This window comes from Mus caroli, unplaced genomic scaffold, assembly GCF_978045245.1.
Source record: "Mus caroli unplaced genomic scaffold, Mus_caroli_1 scaffold_20, whole genome shotgun sequence".
Lineage (NCBI taxonomy): Eukaryota > Metazoa > Chordata > Mammalia > Rodentia > Muridae > Mus > Mus caroli.
In genome coordinates, this window is record NW_028227275.1 from 50,049,401 (window position 1) to 50,067,261 (window position 17,861).

At 39.0% G+C, this 17,861-nt stretch overlaps 1 protein-coding gene across 2 annotated transcripts; it reads right to left on the bottom strand.

Annotated features, from left to right (window-relative positions):
* Positions 1 to 5,568: 5,568 nt before the first annotated feature.
* LOC110285836 (membrane-spanning 4-domains subfamily A member 6C) lies at positions 5,569 to 17,412 on the bottom strand. Of its 2 annotated transcripts, XM_029472321.2 has the most exons (7): positions 17,240 to 17,409; positions 15,283 to 15,445; positions 13,995 to 14,129; positions 11,760 to 11,816; positions 8,723 to 8,929; positions 6,685 to 6,785; positions 5,569 to 5,867 (listed from the first exon to the last, which is right to left on the bottom strand). In XM_029472321.2, the coding sequence occupies exons 2-7, from the start codon at positions 15,427 to 15,429 to the stop codon at positions 5,861 to 5,863; spliced, it is 654 nt and encodes a 217-aa protein (XP_029328181.1). In that variant the 5' UTR covers positions 15,430 to 15,445; positions 17,240 to 17,409; the 3' UTR covers positions 5,569 to 5,860. The 2 variants fall into 2 exon arrangements, with proteins under 2 accessions (XP_029328181.1, XP_085690108.1); XM_085833982.1 differs by lacking the exons at positions 5,569 to 5,867; positions 6,685 to 6,785; positions 8,723 to 8,929; positions 11,760 to 11,816 and having other exon boundaries at positions 12,752 to 14,129; positions 17,240 to 17,412.
* Positions 17,413 to 17,861: the final 449 nt, after the last annotated feature.

A 17,861-nucleotide genomic window follows, 5' to 3' on the forward strand; every position in this document is an offset into this window, starting at 1 on the left:
GAATCCTGAACAGTAAAGCTTCAGGAGGACTCACCATCCCTGCCCACAAGCTATGCTAGACAGCAATAGTAATAAAAACTGTACTGGTATAGAAACAGACACGTTGATCAATAGAGTCAAATAAAAAACCTAGATATGAATCCACAAACCTATGTACAATTGATTTTTCTAAAGAAGCAAAAAACATACAATGGAGCCAAGAACACAACTTCAAAAACTTGTTGATTTCATCTTCTTTGTCTACCCTCTAGCTAATTTTATTCTGATAATTTAAATGTTTCATTTTCTGGGTAATCATACTTGAGGATACAGAAGGGAATGCAGAAAGTCGACACCAACAAATTCATTGCATTTATTATTGTGAAAAAAACATAAGACACTACACCCAGACACAGACCCTCTAGAAGGTAAAGTGGGCAAAGAGCAGGTTTGGCACACTACAATGTTAGGTCAAGTTAAAGTGGTGAGGTGCCACCTCCTCATAGTAAGGATATAGAGCATGTGTAGAGAGGTTCTGTTCAGTGGGGATATGTCCACCAGTACCTGTGCAGAGACACAGCACATACGTGAGCACATGATGACAGTTGCCCATAGACCTGCACCTCCTCCAGCCCCACCTATCTTCATGACACCTAGAATTTTCTATGTTTGAGTCAAAATTTATAACTGCCAAATGCTTCCAGTGCCTTCCTTGAGTTAACTTCCTCATGAACTACAACTGTAAGCTAAAACAAACCCTTTTCTCCCCACGTTGCTCATGATATTTATCACAGCAGCAGAAACCTTGATAAGATGATATCAATTCACTTTTCTACCCTCACTCCTCTACCTCCCAGCCTCTTTCCTGGTCTCTAATTCTTTCTTGCTGGAGACCAGCTCCAGCTGGAAGATTCTGGTATGGACAGTGGGAAGGGGCATTGACCAAAGTGAAAACACTGACCTCCTGTTGACTTTCAAGCAAGTGGCCCGAAATAGCTCAGGAATCTTTATTTATCTTCTTTAACCTTCATTCTAGCCTACCACCCACCAGACATAGTATAAAGCAAAGGCTAACAGGGCAAATGGGGATGTGGACCTGTTTAGAAAGAGTTCTTTGAGGTGATTCCAATCTTCATTGTCAGGATATCAGCAGTTCAGTTCACACAAATCAGCAGAGGTAGCTCCATCCACTCACAAACACCATTCAGAAACCAACAACAGCAGTTCAGTCAAGAAGAAACTGTGAGGCTCTTTCAATTGGCTCAAGGAAACAGCAAGAAGCCACAAGAATACCACCAGAAGTGGTATTCAACAAATGATGACCAGTACAGGGTGGCCAGGTGTCCCAATAGCACAAAATGTTGTCCACAGTCCATTGGGTTCTATTTAAACCCTTTCCAAATATCCCATGTTCTCTCCAGTGTCCGCTCTAGCAAAAGACACGTGGCTGCTTCAGAAAAACACCATATGTCTGTTCTGAGAAAAACATCCTCCTACTTGTCTGCTTCAGCATAAACATCCTCTCATAGGACAGTTTCCAGAAAAACATCACACGACACAACTGAATCTCCAAGGAAACCAGAAATTTCCAGTTCAGGTACCAAATGCAGTTACATAGTTATGCAAAGTGAAAGACAGAATTAAATATTTGTGGGTACAAGTTCTGTCAACACATAGCACCCCTCTGTCATAATACTTTTTAAATTGCAGACAGAGACATGTTTATTGTTCCAAGCAATCTTTCCTGATATGCACTTATCAGTTCCTGATACCAACATTTCAAGAACCATTTTTAAGTCTCAATTGATCAGACATAGCTTCCCTATTTTCTAACTCTATTGATCAGACACAACTTCTCCATTTTCTAACTCTGTTGGTCAGACATAACTTCCCCATTTTAAGTATCGGTTGATTGCACATAGCTTCATCATTAACGTCTCTCTTGATCAGACATGTCTGTCTCAGAACACTTATGCAAACTGGGACTACCACTCTAACAACTGGCACAAGCTTATTCAGTATGACTGTAGCTGTTTATCTACAGACATGATTACATGTTCCCTCATATCCAGGATTAATGGTCACATCTGGAGGATCTATAGCGGCAAAGAGAGAAGAGGAAGAATTTATCCTTCAAAAGAGTATTGACAAAAACAGGATTATCCATAGGGCTTTCATCCTGCATGATCCTGGCTTTGCCCATGACTGACAAAATGAAACCAAATTTTGCTTTGGGTATTGGCAGCATAGCAAATGCAAGGAGAGATGGTAGCACACATGATCTAGAGAATAAGCATAGGGGCCACTAAATATACTACAGGTTCTTACCAAGTGGGAAGGGGTTTCCATGGGCTTTGCCACAGTAGAATCCCAGGGGTCTCCAAGGACCTTATCACAGCAGAGTACATCAGTGAAGCACTCATATGCTGTTCCCTGGAGATGCTGCATGGCCTCTGCCAGTTTCTTTCTACTTTCATATTGTTAAGTTTGTTTAATTATTTCTACATATCAGAGAAAATGCAGTACTGTGTTCAAATGTCTTTCTTATTTTATTGATTCAAAGGCTCCATGTTCTATACATTTTTGTACAAATGAGAGGATTCAATTTTTCATTATGGTTCCCTTCTGTATGTATGACATTAATCCTTTATCTGTTCTCTTGTTGATGGGCTTTGAAGCAGTCATTACCATGAAAGAAGTGGGGAGAGACCAGTGTCTCACAAACATAGCACTGTGCTTACAGCTTCACAGATGCTCTTCTGTGAAGTTGAATAAAGTAGCAGGAAACAGAAGGCCAAGGAGGATTCATGGTAAAGTTTCTGTCACATACCCACACCAGAGCATGTCAGTCTTTTTGAGGACTGAACAGAGTCTCCATAGCAGACAGGACATTAAATTTGGTGACCGTACTATGAAAATATGCAAAGGTAAGAAGAGATCATACCTATTCCTAGGTCTTTGCATTGCTCTGAGAAGGAGCCCAGTGTGGAGAGTGTGAGCATGCCTGGGTTATGAGAAGTTCAGTGTAAATAAAACTAAAGGAAAGTAAGGAGTGGAAAATTCCATACCTAAAGACTTGCCATGGGTTTGCAATTCGGTTTTTGTTTGTTTTCTTTTTTTTTTTTTATTAATCTGAGAAAAAATTACCCATTCTTTAAGGCTCAGGATCATTGCTTTAGCATCACTAACACAGTTCACACTGTGGAGGTCTGCATATAATCATTCATGAGATATTTGAGCTGATTTCTTAGAAAGACAAAGGAAATATGCAATAAGGAGATCTAAAACACGCCTTTAGTTAAAACAGACGGAAATCACATGTGATCTTATTTGTTCTCAGAAACACACACACACACACACACAAATGTAATCAAACACTTTAATTAATGATCTTCTCTTCTCTGCTCCAGAAATAAAAAAAAACTATACATTTCTATGAAAATTTCAAAAAAGAGAAGCTATTGTTCCTTTTTTTCATTGTTTAGAGATATTTTAGAGTCTTTTATAAAGATCACATTAATTTTAGTACCTAAGTGGAAGTCATATAGCTCTGAAAGGAACTCCCAGATAGTGAGTACATAGTTCATAGCTGCATAGATATACAGGCATTTAATAATGTATAAACTTTTAAGTACATAAGTCAGAACACAAACATGAACAATATCACATCAGAATGATATTTAATATTACAAAAAAGCATAGAACAAAACTTGAAGAAATATGTTTACATTTTTATTTACATAAAAATTAATAGCTGGGCTTAAATATGACAATATTTATAAATGAGAATAGTTGAACCCAACACTAACATGAAATTAGTAAAAGTGCTAAAAAATTACTAACTAAAAAATATAGACTGTGATGGTCAAAACCTACTTATACCACAGGAGTGCTCCAATGCTAGAATGAAGTTGGCTAAGAGGAAGCAGAAAAGAGATTGTATATTGCAAGTCTTTTGCCCAGGTTGTGATTGACACTGAAAAGAGACATAGACAGAATAGATAGGTGTAAAATGCACTAGAAGTGAATTTTTCCATATCTCTAATCACATAATGTTTCTGTATCAGGGCACTAAACTCATGGAATAAGATTGGAGTGTCCCATCCTTCTTTCTTTTTAACATTCATTTGCAAATGATTGGTATAGTTTTCTTTAAATACTGAAATGAGTTGACTGTTGAAGCACCCTGGGCCTGAGTTTCACTTGCTGGCAAGGTTTGTGACTACTGCTTCCATTCCTTCACTTGTTATATAACCATTCATCTTTTAGGTTCTTTTATGGTAATTATTCTTAGGTAGCTTTCCCCAATTTATATCTTTCTACTGTTTTTTTTTTATTTCTTTTAATTGTATAAACTGGTTCTCTATGTGACTTTAAGTGCTTATAGTCCCTGTAGAGTTGGTAATGATGCCTTCTTGTTTCATAAAAGGTTCGGAAATTTTGATGCCAACAGTGATGGCTGAGCTAGAATGTGGATGTAGTAATGAAAGCATCAACTGAGAGTTCTAGATGGTAGGCCTTCCTTCCCTGAAGGAGGAGTAGTTACATGATCGGTAGTAGGTAAGGACTGGGGACATGTCTCAAGGAAAGACTCTCCTCTTATACAATTGCCTTTAGGCAAAAGGAGGAGGAGGAAGAGGAGGAGGAGGAGGACAAATATATTTTATTTGGGGCTCAAATAGACCTTCATAGCTTATAGAATATGATCCTAAATGTATTGTCATTCCCCACATTCCATACTTTACTATTAATTTCATTTTAAACATATTTTATGTTTTATGGGTATTTTACAAGGATGTATGTCTGTGTGTGTCCTATATGTGTGTCTACTGCTCACCGAGTCCAAAAAAGGATGTCAGATCACCTGGAACTGGAATTATAGATGTTTGTGATCTGCCACACAGATGCTGGTAATAAAACTCATGTCCTCACAGGACCAAAACCAGTAAGTGCTCTAACTGATGAGACATCGCTCTAGCCTCTTATAAGAAGTGAAGAAATGCCTCTTGTTTGTTTGTGGCAATCCTAGAAATAAATGTTATCTGGTACCTCCAAAATACATTGCTAAACTTTGAGTGTTTATTCAGATTCAGTTTAATACACACACACACACACACACACACACACACACACACTGACAGAGATGTATTCCTAGTTGTCTTTCCCATGCTTTTATTGGTTGATAGAGAACAAAAGAATATCAAACAAATGTGTTTACGTATCACAGGGTACTTGATCTGTGCATAAAAACAAAATAACAAAAACCCTTACATATAGAACATACAATCAGAAAAGACTTTATTTTGAACCAACAGCATGACTACTCTTGAGACTTCATTGCATGCCACTTGTTTCTATGCACTAGTCAATAAAATTGATATGATAAAAGACCCATGTCATAGCAGAGATTCTGAATACAAAGACTGCTAATGGTTAACTGTTGCTGTTAATTGCAGGGGGCAAGAAAATGTTGTCCCTTTTCCCCACTATAATGGCCTGAAACATTCTGTTTGGTTTTCTAAGAAATATCTCAGTGTCTGGCCACCATTTGTAGGTCTGAGCATTAGCTGAAGCCAAGGTCATGAAAAATCAATAGTGTGCCAGTAATACACCCATTCAACCCATACTGGTACCCACTGTATAAACAGTCTACATTTTAAGTAGCAAGCATTGCTACCCTGTGATGGTTGGAATTTCTGCATTATCATGAAGACATATCCTCTGCTGTATAGTTCCCACTTGTTTTGGGTATTTTGTTTTGTTTTGTTTTGTCTTGTTTTGTTTTTCTTAAAAAAAAAAACCAATCGTTCCTCATATGCACAGTTACAAAGTGCCTTTGATTCCACATTGGCTTCATTATTGGAGTTACAAGACAGGAAAATCACATTCTGGAACAAAGAAAATACGTGGTTTCAGGTTACAAATGAATATTATATGTATATGTTTATACGTACATATGTGTATGCATGGAAGAACATAGATAGATACATAGATACATAGATACAAATGATACAACTTCATTCAGTGTTGTAGATGTTCCATGATGAGAATAGCACACCTTATGTGATGCACATATTTGATGTATATCATCTCCTCTTTGTTCTGCACTCTAATTAAGGATCTGGTCAGAGCAAAGCTTTTTTGTTCAGTTAGTGAAGCCATACACCTTGAGCTGGCTGAGAAGGGTTGCATGTAGTTATTAAACAGTATTTCCTTAGTGTCTTTAATTCAAGGAAAAAAAGTAAAACCAGAAGGAAGGGAAACAGATTCTAAGATGCTGATTGAATACATTCCAGTGTGCAATTGGTCTTTATCAAGTCAAGATCCATAAAAAGACTAGTCAGTATAAGAAAAAGTATTCCTAGTTAGAGGGGAGGCAGCCACACTGCAGCATCCTGAACACAAGTAAATTCATCACAATGCCAGGAGAGACATTTAACTTCACAGAGCCTCAGTTCCTTTATTTGCAACAAAGAAGGGAAGAACCAGGTGATTTGTTAGGTTTATCTGGGTTTCTTTCTATGTCTAGATAATCATCATCAGCTACACAATTACTTTCTACCTTATCATCTACTGCCCCACCTCCCTCTCCAAATCACCTGATATTCATGTCATTGTGACTGATGTAATTCTAGGTGTTATTCATGACTGCATAGATCCCAGAGGAACACCAGGGAATATTTAGGAGGTCTCACAAATACTCACCTAAGGGAAGTCAGAACACCCTCTCTCAACCACAGCATGGCAGATAGCAAAGCCAGACCAAGCTCCAACACACTGATGATCAGCATCACTGAAAGGGCTCCCTAAATTCAGGAGACGAGAGAGGTCAGTGTGACTGAGTCAGCTGAATCCCTCATACCTGGGTGGGAGGTGACTATAGAGATGAAACTATCTCCACCATCAGAAAAGGGAAAGGATCTTCCCAAACCTACAAACGGGCTAACATTGATGCCTTGTCCCTTCATTGCTTGGAGGAAGTGGGTGAAGAGGACAAACTAAATCAACAAAGCTGGTTTCTGCCACTTCTCATCCCTCTTGGGCACGGATCCTGACTATATTGTTCACTGAATGTGGGAAGAGAAAGAAACTGTGACCCCAGGTGAGAGTCAACAGCTCCTGTTCTTGGCTCTCTTCTGCTGCTTAATGTGAGGGTAGGCATGTCTCTGCTTCTCTAACATCTGTCTTCTGTTTGCTCACTTATCACCCATGGTAGTACTTCCTCTGCAAAGACTTGTGAGGGTTAGTGAGCTTCTGACCATGCAAACTGTTTGTAAAAGTCAGCATTGATAGAACCTTCTTCCTTGGGATGCATTTTTGTTTTGACTTGTTTTGTTTTGGGGTATGTGTGTGTCTGTCTGTGTGTCTGTCTGTCTGTGTGTCTGTCTTTCTCTCTTTGTGTGTGTGTGTGTTTGTGTGTGTGTGTGTGTGTCTGTCTGTCTGTCTGTCTCTCTCTCTCTCTCTCTCTCTCTCTCTCTCTCTCTCTCTCTCTCTCTGTGTGTGTGTGTGTGTGTGATGGTAAAAAGGGGGAAAAGTAATCCAGTTTCTACAGTCTTTAACATCACAAATTAACTCAAAGAATAGTCTAAGTAAAGAAAACTGAGCCCATGACTTCTGTCATGAGGTGTCCTTCATCAAGACCACTTGATAGGAAGGATGATGAATGTGAAATTGTAAACCCTTCATTTATCTGCACACACACAAGCAGTGTGAAACTACATACAATGTGAAACTATCCCATGATGCCATCTTTGTAATCCATGCAAATTTCTCCCTAATACTTCAGGTTTCTAAAGTCAGGGTTAGTTATTCCACATTATTCACATTAGTCACATTACTCACATTATTACGCATCTAATTTACACATTTTTTTCCTTCTTGTGGTTTTCTTAACTGAGGAAGAAACACTGAACCCAGATCTATAAGGGAACAGAAAGCTAGAGGTTGACCAGAAATAACTGTCTGGCCATCTTAGAGCTGTGTTTCTTCTTTTTATTTTTTATTTTACTTTTATTCTCATAAGAAAATGAATATTATGCAGGGTCTCCATTGTTATCTTACCCAACATTCTCCTCATGTGCTAGGGACCAAGTGTATGTTCTTGGAAGTTCTAATTGAAGGTATGTTACTCCTGTTAGTCAAATTGCATTACTTTCTTCCAACAAGATGGCAATCCCTCACATCACTGCCAGTTACTCTTCTCCATTTTACTGTATTTCTTTTTTCCTCATTTAACAATCACATCTCATTGAGGGTGATGAAAGCAACAGTGAGATCTCCTCCACACAAACCAAGTGCTGGCTCCTGTGAGCACTTGAGGGTGCAGACATCTGACATCCCTATCCCAATCCTGTCCTTCCCACAATCCATTTCCCAGTGTTTAGCTGAATTTTGCTCAGCTCACTTTACTCTCTCTACTACACATGTGCCAAGTTTCCTTGTTGGTCTGTCCAGATCACCTGAATCTTTTGGGTATGTGTCTTATCATGCTAAAAACATCTCCTTCGAATCTGTATATCCAGCCCACTGGAAAAGGTGTTAATGCTTTTAACCCAGAATCAATTTGAAGTTAAAAATGATTTGTGCTTAAAGGTTTTAACATTGTATATCTTTGCCTTATTCAGCTGTGACCATTCCCTAAGACCTCAAGCCAAACAGAGTGAAAGATTTTCAAAATATAGGAGAAAGAGCACTATTTCCCCATAACTAAAAACCATTCAATACAGACTTTAGAAACACTTACAGCCAGAACAGACATGGTGACGGCACATTCACTCCTGTCTGAGTTGTAGAAAGGTTGGTAGTAGTCATATTCAATTAGACTAAGGTTCTTGCTCTGCTTGCATTGCTCTGAGGCAGGATGCAAACCAGCCAGGCTGACAGAGATGATAATGATGCCCACGAAAGCAAATGAAACACTCAGGATATTCAGAGTTAGGCTGGCATCTACCTGGAAGAAGAAGCACGTTTTTCTTATACTTGTTTCCAAAATGGTGCAGCAATTCTCTCTCTCTCTCTCTCTCTCTCTCTCTCTCTCTCTCTCTCTCTCTCTCTCTCTCTCTCTCTCTCTCTCTTTCTGTGTGTGTGTGTGTGTGTGTCTTTCGCTTCATTAGCAGCTGCAAGATTAATAATTTATTTCTTCAGTCTTCCTAATGCATAATAGCTACCTGTAGAAAGTTCAGAGGCCCTGGTTTCCATACCGATTTTTCTATGCTCCATTTCCCAGATGATATTTGCTAGGTCACTTTACCCGACCACTACCATATTTATTGGACTCTAAGAATGGCTAGGATCACACGAATCCAAACTTAAATGGCAATTGGATGGATTAAACAGGATTTCAATGGTGAAAAGATAATATTTCCCCAACAAATTCTGTACCCATGACTTTTAATGGAATCATAAAGTAAATCTGGAAAATTCTTAAGACAGTGTGAAAAGAGGATGAGGTGCAGACACCAGCCATGTTTCTTATTCATCAACATTCTCAGTACTATAGTTTGGATAAGACAGATTTGCTATAGAAGGACCTATTTGCTCTGTAAGAACCTTCAGGAAATGCCTCTTGAGCAAAGGTTTGTCTGCATATAAGAGCTCATGAAAGGGATCTATCAGAACATAGGATATTCATCTTACTCTCTTTGTTCTCCCTTGCTGCCCAGTGGCACATATCTTTGCTTTCTTAGCATGAGACACTCATTGCCTGTGTACAAACTCAGAACAGAAAGATTCACTAAAACTGTATATTGCTAAACCTCTGAAATATGAGCCCAAATGAACCCCTTCCTCTTTATGAGCTGAGTTATCTCAAGAGTTGAATTTGGATGTACCTAATACTGGCAAATGTACTCAGAATAACACATCCTTTCCATATCCCACCCATGGAGGCATCAATCACATAGAAAAGGCAGGTGAGGCAGTTCATTCCTTACATTCTACTTCTCTCAGAGGCTCATATACCCAAAGGTGAGTGTGGGAACTTTGTTCTCAGTGTAAGGTAGGATTTGGATTCTGGAAAGCCTAATGATTGACTATGAATAGGGCTCTAGACAGAAATCTAGAGATGTGACTAAGGATGTTGTCATGTGTGGAAACAGCGGGCAGAAAGAAACAGAATGGGACTAGATGTTGGTAAATTCAGGCTACAGGACCAGAGGTCCTTGGAGTCTAACTTATCAGCATCACTCAGTTCTAATGCTCACTTTATATCTCTTCTCCATAACACTTATGGTGTTAGTGAAGTAAAGAACTTGATAATGGTTTTCTTTCTTTTTCAATGTACAGATAATGAAAGTTGAGCTAGGACCAGTCTGAAAGCTACAGTTACAGGTAGGTATTTATAGGATATGCCCAAGTGTATGGCACTTGGGTGTGATTTAATTTTAGGTCACTTATATTTTAGAGAGATTGTGTAAATCACTCAGAACTTGGTGCTTTTAGGTGCTTCTTTTCACAAATAGTGACTAAAATCAAACTCTTGGACACCTTGAACAATATTTGCAATCAGGATACTGATAAACTGTATGGTGTTGGCATATACTAGTTTCATCCTCACGTTCTTCTTTAGTCTCCAGACACTTTATGAAAAGAACATTCTTCAGCATTGGTGAAGCATCATTGATGAGCCTTATTCTACTTACAGACTATCCACATTCTCAGTTGATTTTATTTATTTATTTTTTTTAACCACAGCAACAGAAAAGTAATTAACGTTCTGTATATTTGGGAGAGTGGTTTAGTCGGCTCTTCCTAACTAAATCCCTAGGCTATTGAGTTACGTGGCATTCTCTCCCATGACTTCCTGAATCAACTTCTTGAGGAATGTGTGATGACTGAGGACTAGGTGCATCTTTACATCATTCCGAGAGTTCAGCTTTCTGCTGCCCAGGACTAGTTTTTCACTGGAAGAAACTAAAGTAGGAAACTCTAAATTCTTAGGTAAAACAAATGATGACTACTGAGACTTTCAGAATTCCAACATTCTGCTTTTCAGTTCAAATTGTATATTCAGTTCTAGCAAAGCATTTCTTTTATGAAGATATAAATAAAAGACTTTTGTCATGTGAACATTTTCTCTAGGGATTCTTATAGATTTTCAGTGATGAGATTGCATTGTATACCCATAACAAATATAACTCATTAAAATAAGGACATTAGCTTCAGTACTGCAGTAAAATTTGGAAGCTTTTGTGTTACTAGACTTTTCATTGCCATGACAAAAAGTTTCACATAAGCAACTCAAGATAAAAATATATTTGGCTCAGTTTCAGAGGCTCAGATGACTGTTGTGGGACTTGGGTGGCAGAGCAGAACAGCTCACAACATGCTGGTCAAGAAGCCAATGAGAGGATATCTGTGTTAACAACAGTTCAGTTTCTCCCTTTTACTTTATCTGAGTCTTTATCTTAGAGAATGGAGCCATCACATTTTGGAACCAGAACACCCCCAGAGGTATGCTTTATTAGTCTCTTAGGTCCTTCTCTATCCAATCAAGTTGATCATCAAGATTCGCCATCATAGCCTGCTGCCTACACACTGGCATTGTAAGAAGGCAGTATTTTATACATGGGATTCCTTGGCACTGGTCTCAGACATCAGGCACACTATGATTTTGGTTACCTTGATAGAAATATTGGGCTCCACCTAGGGATATGGAGAACCCAGAATCAGCTCACGGATTGAAGAAGTGATCCATGTAGAGCTTAGCTTATAATGTTGAACATGAAAAGCCTGACCATGAAGTATCCTCTGGGTTCCAGGCTCATCAGTTCTGTACTCACCAAAGGTTTTGTTGACTTTCTCTCCGTAATGATGGACAAAATTCCAGAGGCAATAAACTGCTCAGACAAGAAGAAAGCATTATCAGGTCACTTTCTATGTACAAAGTGACTACAGTTTACTCTATGTTGTCTGTGACAAACTTTCCTGGACCAAATGACCAGTGACACACACACTTAGGCTCACAGGGGTGTCTCTTTGTTCATGCACTATTCAGAGAACACAAGAAAAGGTAGATAAGAGCAGAAATCTATCCCATTAAAATTCATTAAATCTATGAGATAGCAAAAGGATAGTTTGTTAATTGCAAAGGAAAATGTAGATTTAGATGATTTTAGAGTCTGAGGATTCGATCTACAAGAAGAGAAAATGGAAAATAGTATTGCAGGCAGTAGTCCCTCCTTTTATCAATAAAGTTATGTCACTCTGATTTCCACATAAAACCATGCAAACTTTCTTCAGTAACTCTCACTTGAACATGTTGAGATAATATTTAATGTGCAATCTCCACCATGCTGGTATTTTAGTGAGAAATCTGGGAGCTACATCCTCTAAGACACTGGCCTGTTCACTGTATTTCTTGTCATGCTCCTGGCTGGCATTACATCAATATCTTGGCATCAAGATAAATACTGGTATCCAAACAAGAGTTTAGAAAAATACTTCTCTCAGATTTTGGTGATAGTTTGACAGTGATCTGCACTGTTTAATTTGGTTTTGTTTTTGTTTTCTTTTTGTTTTCCTGAAGGAAATAAGGGAAGAAATTAACAAACACAGAACAAAAGAAACAGGTCTTTCAGTAACTGATTCTAGAGATCAAGATAAATGAGAAGAAGAGGAAGCATAAGTTTGCATTTCCAGAAGTCTTTAGATGTGATTTTTATAAATCACTATTTTACCATGATTGACTTTTTCTATTATTCAATAAATTAAATAAAACCAAGTCTTTAGGATTATTTTAAACAAGAAACTTTGTGATTTCTATTCTCCAAAGTTAAACAGCCTATCCATATAAATAAATGCTGGGTCTTCATCTTTGCAACGATAGGGATTGAACTCAGGGTCTGTGAGGTCTATGGATGTGCTTTGCTGATGAGCTACTCAACAAAGTTACAGAGACAGAGTCTAATAAAGCTAAAAGAACTGAGTGTCTCTTCTAATGCAAGAGATGCTCTATGTAAAGAGCACACAACGGTGAGGAGAGAAACATAAAGAAACAGCACTGACCTAGAAATCACTGCATCAGCCCCATCATCAGTGTAAGGTCAACAGTGACATGTTGTAAATAATATGCACCCTTCATGCTACCTACAGTATGGCAAGACACTACTGTCATAGTCACCTATCCAGTCACCACTCACTTAAAGATTAACAGGATGTCAGACAAACTCAAACTTATAAATATTTTCAAAAATGTAGGCCAGCAAAATTCATAAACTGTCAAGTCACTAAGGACATGCAAAGTCTGAAAAGGTTCAAAAAAGGATGTCTAGTGGAGACTCTGGAGACAGAAGTATCTTTGAATGGAAACTGGAACAAAGAACATTCATGGAAAACTGGTGAAATCAGACAATGTATTGGTCTGAGAAGAGAAAATCAGAAATCATTGACACAATAGAAAGAAAGGTTGAGCTATGGTGTATCAAAGGAAAACACATAGGAAGGGGGGAATAACTGTTACTGAGCTGTAATAAGCAGATTGGAAGCCCCAGTGAGAGGAATCCTCACTTGTGTGTGGGACTCATCCACATCTGTCTAGAGAAGAGCTGTCTTCTGAGAAAAGGACCTTCATGACCTCCTCACCCCAGACATGGAGCAGGCTCAGAGGAATATACAGTCTATCACCTGGAATGCCTCCAACAAAGCCAGATCAAAAGAATGAAAGTGTTCCTTTCTGCAGTGTGGTCCACTGCATGACTTTGCATGATACAAAATGCTTTTGATCATTTGAATCCCATTTCCTAGACTTTCCCCTAAACTCAAGAGGTCACTGAAGTTATCATTGCTCAAATGAAGACATGAAAGGGTGAAATTCATAGGAAGTGTTTATTTAAACTAGATGGAAAAATCTTCCTGGTGACATAATGGCTGCCCTTCTACACTAAGACATTCTCTGATGACAGACAGGAGAACAAGGTCTACCATTGACCTCTTTTTCACAGTATACAGAAATGCAGCTGGGTGAAAACTCCCTTCTCTGTCTTCCCCCATTTTATTCCCCCCAGAAGTCTACTTACAAACAAAGCTCCTATAAATGGGTAGCCAGATTTTAACAGGACAGAAAACACTGAGTTAAAATATGGGACAGGAGGAACAGATGCCAAAATGATTCCCAGAGCCAACACTGTCACAGCACACATGATCTGGATTGCCTGTTGAGAGAAGGGAGATGGTGACTAAATCAGCAATGACAAGAAAGACCTCTCACTTTTCCCATGGTGCCCGTGCATTGTCATCTTCTACAACATCCCAGTGAGCACACAGACCCTGTACAAACTCTGATATGAGAGAGGAAAGCTCATTCTGGCATGGATGTAGTTCTGCCAGAGCATTGGGTCACCTTTAGGCGTTTCTGTCCTTGAACCCCTTGCATCCTCATGACTCTTCCTGCCATCTCCTAGCTTGAGTGCATGAGTAACAAGTCTCCTGTTTTCTTTTGTGGGAAAAACAGTCATCTGTAAGCCCTCCCGAAACCTCTCCACACATCATCCAGAACCCACAGAACACCACATAGGGCCAGCTGCTCTGTCAAGCTCCACAGCACTTTCAGTCCAGTTGTCATTCTGGGGATTCCTTGCCTCTATATTAAGAGGGAAATTTTGTCTTCCTGACACTTTCTTTCACTTCTCAGACTCACAGGTCTTGTAATTTTGATTAAGCAATTTTATAAACTTTTTGCTACATGTGCTTCAAAGGAATCCAGTAGATTGTATGTATGTCCAATACAAGGCCATTAGTTCCATTAAGTTCTGAGACTGGGTAATACAGACACCCATGCATATAGCGTTAGTACAGACAAGATTGAAAAACAACACACAGCAAAAAATGTTCTTCTCCCTTTACCCAAAAAAGTTGCATTAGTGAGTCTAGAATGAACACAGAGTAGAGAACCAATGCTCTTTCTGTACCATCTCTTCACTAAGGAAGAGAAGGGCTTTCTACACTCAGAGAGCACCTAGAATGTAGCTACAAATATTTTCACCAATAAAATACTTAGTAAGTACACTTCAAAAATGGAAAAAAAAAACAAAAAAGAATTAAAGAATAAAATCTCAATGACCCAATGGAATAAGGTCATTGGAGTGCAGTCCAAGTTCATTGGAATCAATGAAAATATTTGCCAGTTTTAGAAGGTTTTAGTGATGTAAACAGCTTGCCCAGGGGCTTCCACCAGTGAACTGGCCACTCTTTGATCACTCTGTCAAAACTGAAGGCTCCTCCCACCCAAATTTATCTCTGTTCCTAATACATAAAGCCTCACCCTCTGTTCTCCACCCACACCAGGATGTTCTGAGTGGGATTTACCACTATCACTTTGATCTCAGTCTTTAGATGTTTCTTCAGGCTGTCTTGCCTCTGTTGGGTAGGCTGGGACTCCTCTGTTTGGGGAAAGTTGATTCCATTTGGTGAAATCGTTGTGATGGTCTCATTGGTCACTACCTGTGGAATCATGATGGAGCTGCCACAGCTGGAAGAAAAAATAGACTCAGCTCTTATAAAGTAATGTGCTCACTGTAGTGGTTTGTTTTCTTTTAGTTTGTTTTTGGTACTGTTTGGTTGGTTGATTTATTTTTGTTGTCTTTTTTTGTTTTGTTTTTGCCTATTTGTTTGAGAGAGAGAGAGAGAGAGAGAGAGAGAGAGAGAGAGAAGAAGAAGAAGAAGAAGAAGAAGAAGAAGAAGAAGAAGAAGAAGAAGAAGAAGAAGAAGAAGAAGAAGGAAAAAAGAAAGAAGGAGGAGGAGAAGAAGGAGGAGAAGAAGAAGAAGGAGGAGGAGAAGGAGAAGGAGGAGAAGAAGAAGGAGGAGGAGGAGGAGAAGGAGAAGGAGGAGGAGGAGGAGAAGGAGAAGGAGAAGGAGAAGGAGAAGGAGAAGGAGAAGGAGAAGAAGAAGAAGAAGAAGAAGAAGAAGAAGAAGAAGAAGAAGAAGAAGAAGAAGAAGAAGAAGAAGAAGAAGAAGAAGAAGAAGAAGAAGAAGAAGAAGAAGAAAAGTTGGATGGGTGGAGAGGATCTAGGAAATGGAGAAAGTGAAACCACAATCAGAATACATTATATGAATTTTCAGTAAGAAATTAAGTGCTTTGACTTTAAATATAAAATAACTACAAACAAAACAAACTATGCTTCCCGGTTCTGCCCCCACCTCCCAGACTGTGCACCATTTTGCATCCTTGACTTGTTCTTCGGAAGAAGAAACTGGTGGTATAGGGAAATGTAAAACCACCACATCTCAAATTTAGGAGTTATTTCCCCATAATATTAAACAGAACCCAGTGAGTTTATAATAAACACATCATAGGCAGGGAAAGCCTGAATCCCTACAAGTTCCTGTGTCTATGCACACATTTTCACATGAAATTTGTCAAATGTAGCTCCAATTTCACCTAGAACAATTGCATTGTCTTTATTCAATGGCATTCACTGTCCAGTTACTTTGCTAGCCTTGAGTTATTAAAGTCAACTTTTATGCTTTCCAATCCATGCTAGGTACCACTCAAATATGTAACCCCATTTGCCTGTTTTGAGTGTCTAATAGTGCCAGTTTAAGAATTAGCACTTCCCATTTTATCATATTTTAGTTCACATGATCTTGTAGGGTTTTTCTTCACCAAGCCAATCCTTTATGTTAATAAAATCACAATTGGAAGAAATTCAGAATTAACAATTTGATGTACATGTGGAAGTAATTTATACTTTGTAGAGCAACATAAAATCATTGTTAAATAAATAGGCAAAGTTCTCTTTATTGACAAGTTGCCTACACACACTTGTGTGTTGGACCCCAACTGTCTCTGATTCTGGTTCTTCTCTTTATTTTCCCACCTGCCAATGGCAGTCTGTGCCTGAGTCTCTTCAGCACGGAGAAGCAGTTTAATGCAATGGCATGAGAAGTCCTGGAGTCCTAAGCTGTGGTTCAAGTTTTGTCACGCTCCCAACACTTATATCCCTGTTAGTTAAAAGAACCAAGTTGCCTGGGGAATGGCTTTCTGAGCTCATCTTGGCTCCCTTCTGTTCTCTGTGCTATTCTCAGCCCTTAGGCTGCCTAATCAGTGAATGACCTGAGAGTTCTGCTCCTAATGTCAGTGATCACCAAGATCATGCAGCTAAAATGGCCAGGACAGAGGTAAGCCAGATGCCCTGTGCCTTTGCCCATTTAATTCTAAAGAGCCCCCGTGTCTCCACTGCTTTCATGAGCATCAGCAAGTTCTTGTAACTCAGTCCCAGAAACAGAGTGCTACACAGAGGGAAGTCTCTTCAGGGTTGCCTACCTGAGCCTGTGCGCCTTGTCACCCAGTCACTTCCAGCTGAGCTCTCAGGAACCCTAAGAGCTTTAACTCTGGGTTCTCTCAGGCTGATCCTTGGTTCCTTCTTGTGAACTTGTAACTGTCCCCAGCCCTTCCTTCTTCTGTGCTCACTGCACGGGAAGGGAAGTGGTGCTTACAGGCTGTGGACTGTTATTGTGCCTGCACTTCCTATATCAGAAAGTCCCAGTAACTTCAGAAAAATCACTAAGAGATTTGAGAGAGTGGGGGGTGGGGTAGTAAGTCCCAACACCCACCAGCTCCACTTGAAGCCCAAGTTCACTTTCTTGAACTTTAGTTGTTTAAGCGTTAAACTGAAAACAGCAACAAGCCGGGAAAAGCCATTAAGAAGAAAGTTTTCTGAAGGACCTGTGTTTCTTCTAAATAGAATTTAAGGAACTATCTTGATAACTAATGATATTACAAGTTGTAGTAATACTGATGAATAAAACATATCTCAATGTATAATAAAGTATGATAATAGTAATCACGACATTGGGAATAATATATTACTTTATTATATTGTAATACACTACTGAACACACAGTAATGTATCATAAATTGTAACAATTGAATGTTTTACAGTATT

Coding starts and splice junctions, on each gene's coding strand:
- LOC110285836 (XM_029472321.2), bottom strand. CDS start 15,429: ATGATTCCACAGGTAGTGACCAATGAGACCATCACAACGATTTCACCA. Junction 14,130..15,282: donor CTGAGATCAAAGTGATAGTG/GTAAATCCCACT, acceptor TTCTCTCAACAG/GCAATCCAGATCATGTGTGC. Junction 8,930..11,759: donor GAAAGTCAACAAAACCTTTG/GTGAGTACAGAA, acceptor TTCTTCTTCCAG/GTAGATGCCAGCCTAACTCT.